The 17,790-nt window shown below is 36.9% G+C and overlaps 6 protein-coding genes across 7 annotated transcripts in view; 2 read left to right on the forward strand and 4 right to left on the reverse strand.

The window, feature by feature from the left end:
- Positions 1-1,364, reverse strand: LOC105168008 (pyrophosphate--fructose 6-phosphate 1-phosphotransferase subunit beta-like; the record flags this gene model as incomplete). Its single annotated transcript, XM_011087909.2, is given in 3 exon segments — positions 1-50; positions 128-289; positions 1,055-1,364. Coding segments are annotated over 3 exon segments (399 nt in total), but the record flags the coding sequence as incomplete, so codon positions are not given.
- On the forward strand, positions 2,898-3,662 carry LOC105168607 (probable transcription repressor OFP9). Its single transcript, XM_011088743.2, has one exon. It carries the CDS (start codon positions 3,143-3,145, stop codon positions 3,614-3,616), a length of 474 nt encoding a protein of 157 aa, XP_011087045.1. The 5' UTR covers positions 2,898-3,142; the 3' UTR covers positions 3,617-3,662.
- LOC105168009 (light-induced protein, chloroplastic-like) lies at positions 3,823-5,621 on the reverse strand. Its single transcript, XM_011087910.2, has 3 exons — positions 5,109-5,621; positions 4,451-4,649; positions 3,823-4,309 (listed from the first exon to the last, which is right to left on the reverse strand). The coding sequence occupies exons 1-3, from the start codon at positions 5,531-5,533 to the stop codon at positions 3,995-3,997; spliced, it is 939 nt and encodes a 312-aa protein (XP_011086212.1). The 5' UTR covers positions 5,534-5,621; the 3' UTR covers positions 3,823-3,994.
- Positions 9,168-10,837, forward strand: LOC105168010 (1-aminocyclopropane-1-carboxylate oxidase). The gene is made up of 4 exons (XM_011087911.2): positions 9,168-9,377; positions 9,487-9,713; positions 9,803-10,136; positions 10,351-10,837. The coding sequence occupies exons 1-4, from the start codon at positions 9,273-9,275 to the stop codon at positions 10,636-10,638; spliced, it is 954 nt and encodes a 317-aa protein (XP_011086213.1). The 5' UTR covers positions 9,168-9,272; the 3' UTR covers positions 10,639-10,837.
- Positions 11,399-14,504, reverse strand: LOC105168011 (HSP-interacting protein). Of its 2 annotated transcripts, none has more exons than XM_011087913.2 (2): positions 14,322-14,504; positions 11,399-14,225 (listed from the first exon to the last, which is right to left on the reverse strand). In XM_011087913.2, the coding sequence occupies exon 2, from the start codon at positions 14,131-14,133 to the stop codon at positions 11,812-11,814; it is 2,322 nt and encodes a 773-aa protein (XP_011086215.1). In that variant the 5' UTR covers positions 14,134-14,225; positions 14,322-14,504; the 3' UTR covers positions 11,399-11,811. The 2 variants fall into 2 exon arrangements, with proteins under 2 accessions (XP_011086215.1, XP_011086214.1); XM_011087912.2 differs by having other exon boundaries at positions 14,300-14,504.
- LOC105168012 (E3 ubiquitin-protein ligase COP1) overlaps positions 15,570-17,790 on the reverse strand; it is a 7,376-nt gene continuing 5,155 nt past the window's right edge. The window contains exons 9-13 of the mRNA XM_011087914.2: positions 17,631-17,729; positions 16,691-16,795; positions 16,419-16,598; positions 16,144-16,254; positions 15,570-16,053 (exon numbers count right to left, since the gene is read on the reverse strand). Coding sequence (XP_011086216.1) covers positions 15,883-16,053; positions 16,144-16,254; positions 16,419-16,598; positions 16,691-16,795; positions 17,631-17,729 — 666 coding nt within the window. The 3' untranslated portion in view covers positions 15,570-15,882. The remainder of the gene's footprint in view (positions 16,054-16,143; positions 16,255-16,418; positions 16,599-16,690; positions 16,796-17,630; positions 17,730-17,790) is intronic.

Here is a 17,790-nt window from a genome sequence, read left to right on the forward strand (position 1 = left end):
ACCCTTGAATCCGTACAATGTGCTTCCTTTGCAGCGATCCTGCAAGTAATCTACAAGACATAGACATGTCTCAATTCACAAAAACATTTAAGCACAAACTATCAGATGAAAAAATTCAGGCCCTAACCAAAGATTCCAGAAATAACATTATGTCCTCCGGGAGCTTGGCCTCCAGATAAAACCACTCCAATCTTCAAGCCCTGACCCGACAAGTTATCACTGGAATCTGCTGGCACCAAGGTCGCTGATGGCTGTCCAAAGAGGCAAGGAAACAATTTTGCAATCTCATCTACATTTCAACCAACCCCCAATTAGTGTTCCTCATTTCAAAATACTCTTACTCTTAGTAGGTGCTTATCAAGTCAATTTAAGGTCGACCCATTAAAAACACATTCAGAGTTCTTCAACTCAATGGCTAACACCAGACACGTGTGATGAGCACTTAATTACTATTATATCTAATTTTCCAAAGCAAGCGTAACTGCAACTAGCATTAGTCAACATACAGTCAAAAGTTCTAGAAAACAACTAAAGATCATCATTCCAATTTCTGAAACATCAGTTTGCATATCTAATTAAATCACAATCCTGGGAAGTGCATGCCAAAGCTCGACAAAAGAAATCAATCAAGCAAATCGAGATCAGAAAAATCCACAAAGTTGAACAAAATGTCAATACCCAAGTCCGTTCAAATCATTTTGTATTTCCTAGTATCAGGATACTTTAGATTTGGAAAATAATAATACGTCTATTCAAATTTAAATAGTTCTTAACCCGGATTTCAATTTCAAAGCATCAAACCGCAACGAAAATAGCAGCAACAAGTCCTTCAAAAACCTCTCTAATCTATCCTCAAACAAAAGTTCAATTTTCCGGATCACACTCCCCTTCGTGAGTGAGTTCTAGATTTAACCAACTTCAGCGCTAGATCACTAAAAGAAGCCTCAACAAGAGATCAATCCAGATACACATCATACATTTGCATAAAACGACTTTGTTTAGCATTAAATAGTATATACACAAGTATGTGCATTGTGCATTTGTGTATACACACCTGGATTGCCTGCGGCTGAGCTAGGTGGACCGTCGACGACTTTGAAGGGGTTTCTGAGGACGGAGGGGAGAGGCAGGGGATGATCGAGGCGGCTATTCTGTACTTCGCTGTAAACAGCGGCATATCTACCGGTGTTGGGAGATTTCACGGCAGTCACTTCTCCATTAGCAACTAAAGCAGCCGCCATCGGAAACTCGTCGTTCTTCTTAACTTGGGAGTGATCAAACCTCAGATCTTTCGGAGAGAGCAGTCTCTTTTCTGGCTGTTGTGTCTGATTATTTTATTTATTTGTTGAGTGACAGACAAGGGTAATGTAGACGTAGTAATGCAGTCATCGAACGCTCCGCCAAAAGGCATAGTTTTGTAAATAGAGGGCGTTTTAAGTAATTTAACCAAATTGCACGCATGGTGCACGTGATTGAGGTTTAACGAGACATGTGCGATTTTATTTCGGATAATTAGGGTTTTTGCTTTTCCCCTGATATGAGAGGGCTGGGCCTTACATCATCCATGAAATTGGGCCTAAGCCCATATTATGATTTGGACTTCAGTACTTCACCAACTTTGTGGATCACTTCGGAGTTTCTTTCTTTTTCTTTTTTGTAATTAGACACATTACTCCCGTGTGCATAAATAATTTTTAATATTTTAAAATATATTATAAATAAAAATAACATATATAAATCAACACAATACATCAAAAAGAAAAAAAGAGAAAGAATACGTTAGTTATCTCATCGATTGAAGATATTTTTTGGATTCCAAAAAAATTAGTGCGGCAGTGTCTACCCGTCACTTTGTATAGCTTCCATTCTAGCACAATTACGGATAAAGAGATGTCTCTAGAATGATAGGTGGCTTGCAAAAATATATATAAATTATTCAATCAAATTTCAGACTGGAAAAATCAAATACACAACTTTCTAATAAAGATGACTCGTTTTTATGGATTGAATCAATATAAATGTACAGTTGTAAGATGAAGAGCTGCTTTTACTCCCTCTTCAGACCACTAAAATGTGAACTTTTTGCACTAATAATAAAATAATTAGTAGTTGGGGAGGTTATATACAACTTCACATAAAAGCTTCACCATGCGATCATTTCAACCACATGAACCATCTTACCTGCTTGACAACTTGGTACCAGGAAATAATACAACCATATGTTGAAAGAATGAGTGACAGTGTTTATAATTGAGCCTATCACACAAAGTTACTACAACATAAATACCACATGACAAAACACTTAAAGTCCCTCCATCTTCTTCTCCTTTTTTATCCTGTAAAGTGCATACAGAATCTTGAATCCTGGATTTTCTCCACATGTATAACTAATCTTCATGTTTCTCTTAATAGTTTGATGTTGTCTGTAACAATCAGCTGAGAAATAATTCCATACCTTAAAAAGACACAAGACAAGCATAAACAACATGCTTCTGTCTCCAAAGAGTAGACCAACGCTTCATTTTTTTGAGTCACTGCACTTGGATCAAGTGTTTAATAACACATTGTGGCTGCCGGTTATCTGCCATCATTTTACACCTAGACGGCTGCATAGGAAGTTTTAGTCCGACTTAGATCTGCTTATACATGAACTAATTACATAACAATTGTGTTGTCATGTAAAATAGTGCACAATATAAGAATATTTCAGTTCGGACAAACATGATTTGCTAAGTTAGAACATTTCTTCCAAACTGAGGATGTAGTTACAAGATTTTTGATAGGTTTATTAGACAAAGATGGCGGCTGCTTTATTTTCTTGATTAGTTTTTCACTTTGGCATCAAGAAGTACTTAGCACTTTAAACTTGAACCACTATAAGAAAAGCATGCCACCTAATACTACCCAATAAAAGAAGTAAAAGGTAGATCTAGGTAAAATCATGACCATCATTACCTTAATAAACTAACCTAATGTTCCCTCTCTATCAGTTCAAATCTTCCTAGTCCAGTCAGGCCGGAACTTTTGGACACATTTCATCTACTTTAATCTCTGGACATAATCATCATTTGCTCCGAGCCCACTGCCTATTTGCATAAATGAATTTTTTTGAGAGCTCATACTCTGGTTCAAATGTGTAAGAATGCAAAGATCCAGAGGAGTGATCAAGAAGCAGAACAAGCTTCAGAGTAGAGGATGCAAGGCATTTTGCTGTAGTTGTAGGCTTAGTGTGTCTTCATCGGAAGAAGCTGAAAGCTCAAATAGTTCGGAAAGATTTCCTACTATTTCAAGAATTGCCCACACCATGGTGCAAGAAAGGCTGGATCAGATGATCAGAGAAAGACAGGAAGCGAGGATTGAGGAGAGGATGAGACGGTCTAGACGTGAAGAGACCAAGTTTGTTGTGATGGTGGCTATGGAGAAGTCCTCATATGATCCTAGAGAGGATTTCAGAGAGTCAATGGAGGAGATGATAGTTGCAAACAGGATTCATGAGGCCAAGGATTTGAGGCGGCTCTTGAATTATTACGTGACAATGAACGCAGAGGAGTTTCATGGTATCATTCTTGAGGTATTCCATGATGTATGTATTGATCTATTTCTGTATTGTAAATGACGTTTATGTCATAGCAATTCTTCTTTTCTTATGAGATATTCTTGAGCAAACAACATATCATGAGTTAATAGCTTTTCATGAAACGGGCAGCACAAGCAAAGTGAACAAGAAAATTCTTGTAAGATGACATATGACAAGATATCCCAGATTGACTACAGAAATAATGAATACCATGATCTGTTGCTGCAAGAAAATAATCCAACCAGTTGAAAAGACGAATATTCGTCAGCTTATCAAATATTATGAAATTTATAGGATATATTCGCAGTATACATAACAATGGGAGATCAACTCGTCTTGGTTTTATTTAATTTTTTTACACTGATCCCAAAAAAGAGGAGCTAATATAATACAACAGTTACTGAAAACCAGTAATGTCTAAGATGTCAAGAGGGGACTGCCTTCCTTGATAAGCACAAAGATACTGCCTCCATCTCCTCTTGAAATTCGAAGCTCATCATCAAGGTATGTTGTTAGCAGCCATGATTCCGCGTTGCTATTGGAGATGGAAAACTTCAAGGGAGGGCGGCTAGAAATGGTCTTGGCAACAGAAGAAGCTGTGTCCTGTACAGAGGTGAGCAAACCTTTGAAGGGCGTAAGATCAATCTTTTGACCCAAGAATTCCACATTTTCAGGCAATACAATGGAATCTGTCAATTGGGGCGTCCCAATAACACCTTCCTCAAACTTAATCTGCAAGAATATTAACATAAATCAAAATCAATCAATATTTGATTGGAGGCAACAATAAAAGATTCAAAAGATTTACCAATGAAGCCACAGACAGGAAAGTAAATTAGCCGTTGAGAAGTAAACAATAGCACAAGTAAACACCTGCACACGCTTGGGACTTCGAACTTCAAATTTGGCATTGGTAGAGATTGATGTGGTTGCCAATGGTCCAGAAAACACAACCGAGTTCTGGACAGTGAAATTTTCCGAGTCAATGGTCTGTGATATCTCTTCAAGTTTTGCCAGCGGCAGAGATGCACCTCTTGAAAACAAGGGAAACAACCCAGAAAATGTCGTGTACCTGCAGTGCGCAATCCACAAAACACAAATGAAGAGTTACTAGCTGCAATATGGAATCCTGGCGATGATTCACACGCTTTGGATTGTGACATGGGGCTGTTTCCTGTCAGCTTTCTGTTCAGGACCTCAAGACTCCCAATTTGCACATGCCAAATTCTTCTTCTAATTTACGTATCACAGACTGTCAGGATCAAGTGCATATAAGGCTATAACTATTCGTACAAACTAGCGTTACAAAGAATTACTAAATGCTAGTGATTTGACCATCACTTTTATCGATAGTCACCTAAATATAATTGTTCTCGATTTAAAACTACAATTACGGAAAACTAATTATGTGATTCATAACACAATTGAAATCCCAACAAGCAGTTAGAGAACAACGCTTACATAATTTGGACTTTACAATAATCAAATTCATTAGTAAACCAAAAATCATGAATCTCGAAGCAGAACTTACGCAAGGATCCATTTTCCATTGAGTAAGGTTAAAGCCTCAGTCGGAGCAGGAGTTGGGTTTTTAGCCTCGAGCTGCGTGATGAGCTCCACAATCTCCGCCCTAGTATCACTAGAAGCGCCCAATCCCCTGTTTGTTCCATAAAACGAGTCCACCAATTGTTTCTTCAGTATATCGATTTCCGAGGGCTTCTCGTCAATAACCGCCACTCCTGGAGGTGCGGGCTCATTGTCAGGGCCCCACTCATCTTCGCTGACAGCTCCCACCGTGAATTTCTGCTTCAGCTTCGCAGATTTCCTGAGCGGAACGGCAGGAAAATTGATCCGATTAACCGGAGAAAGCGCAGCATTTAGTTTCGATTTTGAGTTCAGAGACGAACCACGGAAGATTTTACGCGAAAACTGATTGATTGAAGAGATTGAAGCCATTTCTGATGAATTTTCTCCAGTGCAAAGAAGAAAACAGAGAACAACGAAACAGGGGACTATCTGTATTCCGAGTCAAAATGGCCAATTCCATAAGTCGGTAGGTATGACTGATTCGCCATTTGAAGCTAAAAGACGTAGTGACCCTTGTGTGCTCTGTTGATGACTTGATTCTCACAATGAGCAGGGGGTATTATGGGTATTTAATCTGTTTTGTAACTATGAATGACGTTGTATGTAATGTGAGGTAAAGATTGATTTTGGACATCTAGTCATCCAGATTCTAGAATATTCTTCATCTTTCTTCTTTCCCAAAAAAAAATCTTGATACTATAATGTATATTTTTTTAAAAATAAAATACAATAAATTACTTCAAAAATTTGTCATAGTTAAGAATGTATTTATGAAATTTGATGTGCATTATTAGTAAAAAATATACTAAATTATAAGAATAAAAAAGTAATTTGATATGTATGAGACATACATTAAGCAAATGCAACCCACCACACCATATAACTTCCAGCACTACTATAAATACCAAAATATTAATTTTTTAAGGCAAGTTATTATTCATTGAGTGAGACCCATTTTCCTTGAAAATAACACTTCTTTCAGAAACCGCAATTCTGTCGAGGTAAAATTCATAATTTTATCCTTTAATAAAAATACTCGACCACATCAAAATTATAAATATTTCTTAATATCTGGTTTATCAAAATCGATTTTTGCAGCATTTTTAGCTTTGAGAAGGATGAAGTATGGTCCTGAATCCTGACGCAAACCCACCACCCATCCTAGCTAGGAAGGTGATACTGAAACCCTTCATCAGTGTTGATATCTCTTTGATGGAGAGTCCCCACCCCCCACCATGAACATGCATGTACGCAGGCATAACACATGCAATTGCAATTCAAGACCCAAGGACTTATCAAGAACCCTACCTACGTACCGCATTATCATGGGTGTTTTATTGTAATAACTATCTTTTCATGGGTTAGAACGGAATATTGATCAAATATATAGGACCTAGATTTAATTAATTATTATTGTGGTGGAGGACGTACAGCCATACTTGCTACTGAGGAGAAAGGCATCTTCTCAAGTCCGACACCACACAAGAATATAAAATCAACATCATAAGCTCAATGTATGTAAGAATTCATAGAACCTAATTAAGACCAAATCACACACACACACACACACACACACATGTTCTCTTCTTTCTCTTTTGTAATGAAATGATTGTATGCATCTCCCATTCTCTACCACTTATATGATTCAGATACAATGAATCACCTGTACGTATAGAGTTGATAACTCTGCTTCATGAATTATGAAATTATGAGCTTCAATTTCATAATAGTAATTTAAATTTTATCGCATCTTCTATCTCCACGTTTATGAAAGTTTTCTTTAAAAAAAATAAATGACACAATCTTAATTTGTTCACGTGACGTGTATTTATTATTTGAACAATAAAATTTGATGGAGAAACAAATTGATTATTGGTTTGTTCTTTTTTTATGAATATATTATTGTTGGTTTCCTTCATAAGGAAAGGTTGGGTGAGAGCAGAATTCTAGAATTTGATCAATTTTGTCTGGTAAAATTTTGTGTGCATTCAAAGATATATATGTAGACTGTTGTTTACACATATGTTGTCTCTCTACGATGTATTATATATAACAGTACAAGTTACTATGAAGATAAAACACACTCTCGTCTAGAACAATCAATTTATATGTGCGTACACATAAAATCACAATCCTGCTTTTTTTTTTTTATGAATAAATTACAATTACATCATTATGCAACGATTAATAATTAAATAATCCTATTAATTATCAATTTCAAATATTTATAGTTAATTTAAAATTACGATTAAAATGAACGGACAAAAATCGGACCATCATTAATATATTGATTGGATTGGAATCTGCGTCATAATTAAACTATAATTGTAATTTTTAAAATGATAAAATTACAATTAGCTTTTTTGAGGTTTGGTATAATATAAATATTACTTTGTTGTCCGAAAATTACTAATACTCCTCTGATTTTAACATATGTCCAGAAACTGGTTCATTCAATTAGCCATTAGATTTTTATAAATTTTTTATGTGAATTAATCAAAATATCTTTATGGACTACGAAATTATTTTGCTTATATATGGACTAGTAGGGCAGACAAGAAGGAAATTTCACATTGTTTACTTTTTTTTTTTTTTATGAATTTTCAAATTCTTAAAAAGAAAAAGACAAGGGCAAAGTGCATATATTCGAATGTCCGTCTAGAAAGATTACATAATTTTATCAAATATTAAGGATATTGATATTTTTTTTAAATAGCAAAAGAATATTTATAATTATGTTAAATCTCGTAAACAATAGTTGTAATTTATCGATTTTGGAATTTTCTTTGGAAAAAAGTTACATTTTCTTGGGCTGTCCTTTTATAAGTACCCTTTGGATGGTCAAATTAGGACAACAATTTCCAATTTTGACTTACCCTTCCAGAAAACAACATAAAATAGGATCTTGTCATATTGTAAGATCTAGCGACACATTTTTATATAATATTTTTCAAAAATAACATCTTTTCTTAACTTGGTTTCAACATATTTTATATTAAGGTTAATTATACTTAGATTCAGTTCGAAAAAAATGAAATTATATTTTAAAAAAATTAAAATTACTCTTATACCTTCTTCAAAAAATTTACATTTACATCTGATCACTTTTCATTAGGATTTGAACAAAAAATATTGATAATGACGAAATAATTACATAAATTCCATATTTTAACTCTTATTTAATATTTCTATGTAATAGTTTTGTACATATAAGAAAAAAAATATAATAATGTTAACCTTACTTTATATATTTATATAACATTCGTCCCGTTATAAGTAAAAAATTATACATAAAAATGTTAAATGAGGGACAAACTTAAAAATTTATTTAATTTTTTTTTTTTGCTGATTTCGGTATTTTTTATATAAATATCAACGAAAGGAGGTCAGGTGAGAACCGAAAATTTTTCGAAGAGAGTACAAGTGTAGTTTTACATTTTTAAGGAGTTTAAGTGTGATTAGTCTTTTATCTACACTAATATAATAGAAAGGTCTCATACACTCACAAACGGGTGGTTAATGATACCAGCGCACTAATTTTTAAATATGACAATTAAAATCCTAATTAGATAATTTTAAATATTTTTGTTGAGTTACATATTTTATTATAAATAAAATAAAATATTTATTATATGTAGAAAGAAATGACGTGGCAGCCCCCACAAAGTAAGGAGGAAATTTCAAGCACACTTCTCCGTCCACTTTCAAAGTCACTTGACAAATTTTCTTTTAATTAGAAATAATGACAAATCAATGAAAAGGTTTTTCTTTCTTTCTTTCTTTAAAAGAAAAATTTATTGAGTAAGAGGGTTTTTGTCTCTACTTATTTTAAAACTTATAAAGTGTTAGACGTCATTTTTAAAATAAATATATAATTTTTCTTTTTTTTTTTTTTGTGTGTGTGTGTTTGTGGGGGGGTTGGAAATAAGTGGGAAAGTGTTAGCATGCATGTATGCAGACACTTGACCGAAACAGAGGCAATTTGTACTCTATAAATTGCCCTCCAGGAATCCTCTCTCTGCACTGCGATTCATAATCTTTCAAAAGTAAACAACACAACCACTCTCTCTCTCTCTCTCATCACTCTCACACTCAGAGAAATTAAATAATGGCAACTTTTCCAGTGATTAACATGGAGAAGCTCAATGGGGAAGGAAGGGCAGCAACAATGGAGATGATCAAAGACGCATGTGAAAACTGGGGTTTCTTTGAGGTATTGTTGCGAGTTTTTCCCGTTTTAATTGACGATAGGGTTAATCATGTGAACTCTGTTGACTCGATGGACTTTTAGTGTTGATTTACTGGTTTGTTCTGTTTTGAAGGTGGTGAACCATGGAATCGCTCCTGAGTTCATGGACACGGTGGAGAAGCTGACCAAGGAGCACTACAGGAAATGCATGGAGCAGAGATTTAAGGAGATGGTGGCTAAAAAGGGCCTTGAAGCTGTTCAATCTGAAATCAATGATCTCGACTGGGAAAGCACCTTCTTCTTGCGCCATCTCCCTGTCTCAAACATGTCTCAAGTGCCCGATCTTGAAGCAGAATACAGGTCTTTTACTCTTCCACCACTGAGATTGAATTTAAGTTGGTATATAGTCTGTTTTCAGTCACTTGAATTTGTTTGATGATACGTGACAGGAGGGTCATGAAGGAATTTGCTGCCCAGTTGGAGAAACTGGCTGAGCAGCTTCTTGACTTGTTGTGTGAGAATCTTGGCCTTGAAAAAGGTTATCTGAAGAAGGTATTCTATGGCTCCAAAGGTCCGAATTTTGGCACTAAAGTGAGCAACTATCCCCCGTGCCCAAAGCCCGATCTCATCAAGGGCCTTCGGGCTCACACTGATGCCGGGGGCATAGTCCTTCTGTTCCAGGATGACAAGGTCAGCGGCCTCCAGCTCCTCAAAGACGGACAGTGGGTCGATGTTCCGCCCATGCGCCACTCCATCGTCGTCAACCTCGGTGACCAACTTGAGGTAATTCTCTTAGAATTATCAAAGTTCTCATCTGAGTTTCATCACTCAATGGTTCTTGCAATGCATAAATCTTGCAATATAACGCACAATTATACCAAGACCATAATCATCCATTATAAGATGGCATGTACATGTAAGTTTAGAAGGAATATAATCTACAGACGGTGAGAAGAGATTGTTGTAAGTGACTCTTGTTTTTTGTTTGTCCTGAAAGGTGATCACGAATGGGAAGTACAAGAGTGTGATGCACCGTGTGATTGCACAAACAGATGGGACAAGAATGTCGCTTGCATCGTTCTATAATCCGGCAAGTGATGCAGTGATCTATCCTGCTCCAGCTCTGGTTGAGAAGGAGCAGACAAGAGATCTGTACCCAAAATTCCTGTTTGAGGACTACATGAAGCACTATCTTGGGGTCAAGTTCCAGGCCAAGGAGCCAAGGTTTGAAGCCTTTAAGAACATGGAGAACACTGCTGATCTGGGACAAGTTGCAACTGCTTGAGTAGGTTAAAACAGTATGCTCAGTGATTTGAAATAAAGAATCCGAACTCTGAGTTTAGGAACTGATGTTGCCTAAAAGATAATAAGCCGTTCTCGTAGCTTGTATTTGAGTGTTATAGAGGACTTGTTTGGCTTGTGTAAGATTAGTGTGTTGTACTTTCCAATTCTACAAGAAATAAGACATCAAAATTTTCGTCCTATAACTTTAGCTTGAATTCATTATAATCCTTTATATTTGTCAATATTAGATTTAGTCCTTTATCTATCAATTTTGCTTAGATTTGGTTCATCCTAATACTCTTAGTGTAATATAAATAATTTTTCGATAAACCTATATTCTTATACCATTTTAGACGCTCATTAGTTACAAGATTCAAAATGAATGAATATATACGAATCAAAATTGCTCTTGAAAAGTTGTGTAGGGTAATGAAAATTGGATCAAAGATTAAAATTAAGTAATTTTGAAAGTTATCGAACTAAAACTAAAATGAACAAATTTAAAAGATTAAAATTAATAGCAAGTATATTTAAAGAACTAAACAAATAATTTTAATTGTTGTGGTACTGAAACAAGAATCGGAAGTTTTAGCCATAAGAAAACCACATGGTAGAAAATAATGTCTTGCACTCAACCTAGCATAATCCTTGTGGTACTGATACTCTGTTTTCACTTTTTACTAGTTTTTCAGACATCCACTTCGAAACTAGGTAAGTTAATACAGCTTAACTTTTCTATCCAAACACGGGATAAAAGCATATAAGCATTAAAAGAAAGAATAGTTAAGCCGCGAAAGAACATGGTACAAGATATATTATTACTCACTTAAGATCAAAATGTAAGATTGTTGGCTTCCAAGAACTGATGATACATATTACGATATGAATTGTTAAGCCCATATAAACTTTTTATGGGAACCATTGCAAACATCACGGTCAGCCTCAAAGTTGAAAGTCCAAAAGTTTCAAGGACATGACAGAAAACCTTCGAAGCATAAACTCCAAATTGCCACATGAATAGACATCTCTTTGTCAAGGGAATACAGCAAAAACAATTTTTTCAATCCAAGTTGAGCATCAAACACCCTTTCACTCGAACCCAGAAGTATGAAAAGTGAACCATCACCCGTGGTGACACCTCCAAGCACCACATGACAAAATGTGAAATACCTTTTCAGTTATCTCCTTTGTCAACCACATTACTAATAGGATCCTCAACCTTTTTCTCATGCCCAGCTGCTGCTTCCTCATTAGAACAGTGATTTTTAAGAACTGTTGAAATGTCAGCTTCAGAAGCTCCAGCAAGTTTAAAGCGCTCCACTGCAACATCCAGATTCTTTTTCCAATCAGGCAAGCCCAATTTACATTCAATTTGAGATCTCTCAAAAAGCATGTTGCCCCAAAACAGATGAATTTGAGATCTCATGACAGCAGCTTGCTCTGCTGCTTCCTCAGGTGAGATTTCCCCACTCGTTGTACCTGAGGAATCACCTTGTGCACCACCGCCCTGTTTTTTCCTTCTTTTCAATAGTTCATCCTTCTTGCTTACACTAGGATCTTTCAATTCATTAACTCTCTGCTCCTCCATCTTCTCCCACATCTCAGTTGCTGATTTCATTTTTTCTTCTGCACTATCAAAAAGACCAATGGTCTCAGTTGGATCCCATTTCGACAAATCCTCTTTCTTTGCTAATACAAATGACCAATGAAGCTTTGCCATTTCAAATTGTTGCTGCCCCAGAGCCAATAATCCTTCATAAAAGTCTGGCTTAATCAATAGAGCCTCCTCATACTTTTCTCTAGCAAGAGAATACTTCTCCCTCACCCAATCATAAGCATTCTGAAGCTGTGCATCCATCATTTCTTTGCCAGCTGATTCATCTATCGGAATTTTTTTCCTTGCTGCACACATATGAACATTTCCCCAGTTGAAGAATGCCAATGCAGCCACCTCTTGAAACTTCAGGGCTGCCTTGTCAAAAAGATTTTGAGCCTCTTCACTTGTCACTGTCTCCTCAAGGGCTTCAGAACACAATTCCATCCCGAGCTCATGAAGATCGATATGCGCATCAGGGTCGATCCCAACATGGGTCCTGAAAAGCTGTGCAAACTCAAATAACCAATCATCCATCTCCACCTCCTTACATTCTGGGTCTTCCGGTGCTCCAGTTTTCTCATTGGGAACAGTTTTCTCAGTGTTGTCAATCTCAGAATCCACAGCTTCCACTGCAGAATCAGCCACTGAAGACTGTGAGACATTCTCATCCCCTTTAGCTGTATCACTCTCAAGAGGCTTTTCCTCCTCCTCTTCAAGTAAAGGTGGCTCTTGCTCAGGACTCACTTCAACAATATGCAACCTCAAAATACTAATGAAGTCCCCTTTATCTGTATCAGGATCTTTTGGAATAAGGTTGTCAACAGAGGACTCGGCCAGTCTAAGTTCGGCGGTACATGTTATAGTAACCAAGTCACCATCACTGTCTTTGTATTTAATCAGCACTGCTTTTGACATAGGAAAACGTTTGCTAATCACATCCCTCAAAACTTTTAAAGTGCAATTGACAGGCATCTCGGCAAGCCTTATGTCGTGATCATAGACAAGCTTCAATGGTCTGTAACGAATTGTAGCCTGTGCAGATTTCCCATGATGTGGAAGCAACACTGATGGAGAAGTTGACTGTTCCTTATGGTTATCCTTGCTAGAATGTGCATTGGGTCTTGAAGAACCATTGGAAGGCTTTAAAACAACTTTTGGCAACTGGTTTTTGCTCTCAGGACCATTTTCAATAGGCGGAATTGGATACAACTTTTCTGACTTGTTAGATGGGACAGTAGGTCCAATTACTGAAGATGTTTGCTTCTTAGGTACAGGTCGGGCTGGCAAACATGGTCCAAGGCCAGCTATTGGTGCCCCACGCACTGCAGAGGCCCCAAGAGCTGCTGGTGATGGGCGGCTCTGGAGGTCCTGCTGGGCCTCTTGACGAGGGCCAAGTGCCATCCTCAATCGTCCAGCAATCTCCAAGGCATCACCATGATTAGGATCACTAATCAACAATGATTGCACATCTTGCATAGCTAGCTCATACTTACCTACTGCCTCGAATGCGCGAGCCCTCCTGAGAAGGGCTCGGACAAATTGTGGCTGTACCTGAAGTGCCAAATTACACTCAGATATCACAGTTTCATAGTCAATAGGTTTCATCTGCATCAAACAAGCAGCTCTATTGCTGTGAAAGACCGCCCGGTCAGGATGCATTTTTGGAGTGAGTTTAAGCGCATTCTCATACTGTTGAAGAGCACCCACATAATCCTTGGCCTGAAACCTTCTGTTACCTTCTTCCTTGAGCTCATGGGCTCTCTTCAAAAATACTGATGAGTCCAGATTAACACCACCATTGACAACAGGTGGCGAGTGGTTATCTCCACTGCTCACTTGGTTTTGGCTCTGGTTTTGGTTAGCACCAGTCTTCTTTTTCCTTCCCCCAGACTTCCCCATGCTCTTTTACCTCCCAAGATTCAAACTTTATATAAAAAGAAGAGTTCAATTCTATTTCCAGATGCGGTATCGATTACAGATTCAAATATCCCCTAAAACCAGGGAATAACAGGATTAGATAAAAAAAGTAACAAAGTAAAGAAAAACAAAATAGAGAATGACATACCTACAGGATCAAGCCGGCTCACCTTTAACGAAGAAACTGGAGACGAATCCTGAACCAGCGGATAGAATGAAACTGAGAGATCCCCGACGAAAATTTGGTTCGATGGCAGAGCTTCATTCAGAGAGAGAGAGAGAGAGAGAGCGTAGTGAAAAAGTAAGAGATGGGGTTTTGGGGAAATGAGTTTGGGGGTTTGAAACCCTAGAGGGTTGAATTCGGATTATTTTCATGTTGAATATCCCCTGTGGGCCCAAGCTTTTTACTGGCCACGTCAACCCAACGATAACTATGGCTCCCAACTACTTTGAATCGTCGTATATATGATATGGGCCACGCTGTCACTTGAAATTGGGCCTTAGTTGATAACAATATAGAGAGGGTCAACACTGAACCCAGCCCACCCCATTAATGTTGAAGAATTAAATAATTGAGTTTGACAAATATTCTTTACATAAAAGGGATAATTATGTCTTGCTCTAATTATGTCTAAATTTTTTATAATTTAAAAAGTTATAGCATCACCATGTTTTCGCCTAATAAACAAATTCGTTCATCCATCGAGTTTAATAAATTTACTGATAATCCACATTCAGTGAAAATTTAATGTTTTTTTCAAGTTAACTTATTTATAGATTGACCAAACTATCATTTTCACCCGTACAAGGATAATTTGATTTAACAAGAGTTATTTGACATTAATAAATCACCCGTTGATATATACAGATTTCATTCAAATTTATTTTCTAATGTCAGCAAAATTCCATATGTTTACCAACCAAGAAATATATTTTTAAAAAAAATAAATATCAAGAATACTAAATATAATATGTCAAGCCTCAAAATTTTACTTATAATCACACAAAATTCATGAGATGACAGTGTAATTAACCCCCATACAAAACATCCTGTGTCTTTTCTCAATATTGAATATAATCTTCAAATATCAATTTACGCTCTCGCCAGAAATAACGCAACAGATCCGGGAAACGAGTCCTGCGGACCATCAAAGCATGCACGAGTGCTATTTTACTTTCTTAAATATACGTGCTTAATTAATATTTAATAATTCAGTGCATTTAACTGCTATCAACAGCTAGCCTTCCACTGCCTGCCCAAAAGCCTATAATCCCCTTTCAAATCATTATTGTTGCTGTTCCACAGTTTTCACCAGTATAAATTTTTTTCCCGTTAGGGTAGATTATTTTCCCCACCCCCCACCCCATTAGGGTAGATTTCGACTTTTGCAACTATAACAAAGGCATTAGGATCTCTGTTTCAGGTAATGAACATCCACATGTAGCAATAACCTGTCAAAACACGCTATACGTGTATCTACAACTTAAGCCATACCTGCTCTTGGTCCGCTCTTGACAAGAATGATGATCACCATAGCACAATGGGATCGACATGGAAGTTGGCAACGATGCCAATTTCAGATGCTGAAATCCAATTGCAGCTATATTTTTGGTGGAATCCAACAAACAGCTAGTCCATGAGTTGGATTTCCAGGGTAAAGATAAATAATTTAATTTAATTTTTCAATTCCTTTATTTACTCCTATATTTGCATATATTCGATTTCATCAATCAAGGCGCAAGTACAAGAACCTTTATTGTCCCTTGACTGTTAGCTGTTAGCATAGTTGGGCTATCACTTTTCCAACACACAGCACTAATGAAGTATGACCCTGCGTCTTCATCTGCTTCATCTGTGTCAGTACTCACGAATCTATGCCACGCTGCGGGTCTAGAAATTGCCTACAAAAATACCAAAATATTCTCAACTATAAAATTCCACGAATGAACTAGTCGGATGCGAGGACCTCTAGGAAAAAGTACTGTCGATACCTTGTGATACACAAACACCTCATTTGTTTCACTGCCGCAGGCTATGTATTCACTATTAACCGTTAGGCCCACAAAGTTCTTCTCATTTGCATGGCCCCTGAATACGCGTAGCTGGAGCAAATATAAGAAGAATCACTGTAAATTAACATTCTTAGAAAAAAATAGCATTCAACGTACCATGCTTAGTATGTGTACATGCTAGAAAAAGGAAATAATTATGCTACCCGTGATATGAATAGCACAAAATTTGAAGCCTCAAGAGAACCAAAACATACCGGAACATTTTCATTAACATCCCATAGGCGCAATGTACTGTCAGTAGATGCAGAAGCAAGCTCATTGTTGGACAAAAATTTCACATATGATACAGCCTTCCTATGCCCACTGAAAATATGTAATGGCTGGCTGATTTTTCTTAAGTCATAGTAATGAATATGATGATCTGCAGAACCAACCTGCAACAGACACAAGTATATAACCTCATACATGTAGTTCATATCTGTCGAAAGAACATGAAATTCTGGAGTAATATACACAATAGGATTACCGCTATATGAATGCTGGATCCAGGGTTATATTTGACAGAACATATATTGGCTTTCATATCAATGTTGAGCACACTTGCCTCCTGTTTCGTACACCATACTTTGACCTGCGGAACATTTCAATTTTTATTTTTTTATTATAAGTTAAATCATACATTAGAAGAAGGAAAAGAAGTTTGTACATTGAGGGACAGCTGTGCCCTCATCACACAGAACAGAAGCACGACTTAGGTTGAAAGGGATGGCCCCTTCCCACTTAGAAGTTTCAGCCCACTTAGACTTCAAATAAACATCAAATAAGTCCTAGAAATGTTTTTCAATGAAAAACCTTCATTGATAAACATAATAAAATTTGGAGTTTGGAATGGCAATATTTGGAGAAACTTATTGGGTTATGCTCTCTAATATGTCCTTAAATAAACATTCTAACAGCCCATATTAAGTCATTACAAATAGTGCAGTCTGCACTCCTCAAGCTCTCAACTTATGAATACTGCACCCTTAGATTGCTACTCTAAAAATATGTTGCTCTACCCTCCTACATCCATTTCACTTCTAACCTCTAAATTGCAAAAGAGGACACCTTAATAGAGGAAACAAGAAAGGTTCAGTATTCAAAAGTGGTGTACTGGTGATTCTCTCTTATTCTATCATTTCTCTCACAGTTTAAAGGCTCCACTTTATAATTGGGCTTTGATGTGATTTTCAACAAAATAGGCGAAGGCAAAACTTGATAACTAATGACCGGAGAGTTAACAATTGTCAGAAGTGCAAGGTACAGAACTAGCGGATAAACAAGTAGGAGGGATATATCTGGGCTGCATGTGCTTCTAAAGCACACTGCCGCCTCAAGGTAGACAGAGCTTCACTTTCTTAAGCGGTACTAGAAGAAAACATTTTAGCTTTTACACACAAGAGAAGTGGAGTTCATCTTTCAACTACCTTGCAATCGTCACTCCCTGATACAAGCATTGAAGGTTCTGTACGGGAAAAATCAACACTCCAGGCACGTTTTTCATGCTCCTCGTATTCCATCACACTCTAACAAATTTCATACAGCACAGTTCGAGGGTGAGTACAAATCAGCTTAATCTAATTCTGC

The sequence above is a fragment of the Sesamum indicum genome, linkage group LG8, assembly GCF_000512975.1.
Source record: "Sesamum indicum cultivar Zhongzhi No. 13 linkage group LG8, S_indicum_v1.0, whole genome shotgun sequence".
Taxonomy (NCBI): domain Eukaryota; kingdom Viridiplantae; phylum Streptophyta; class Magnoliopsida; order Lamiales; family Pedaliaceae; genus Sesamum; species Sesamum indicum.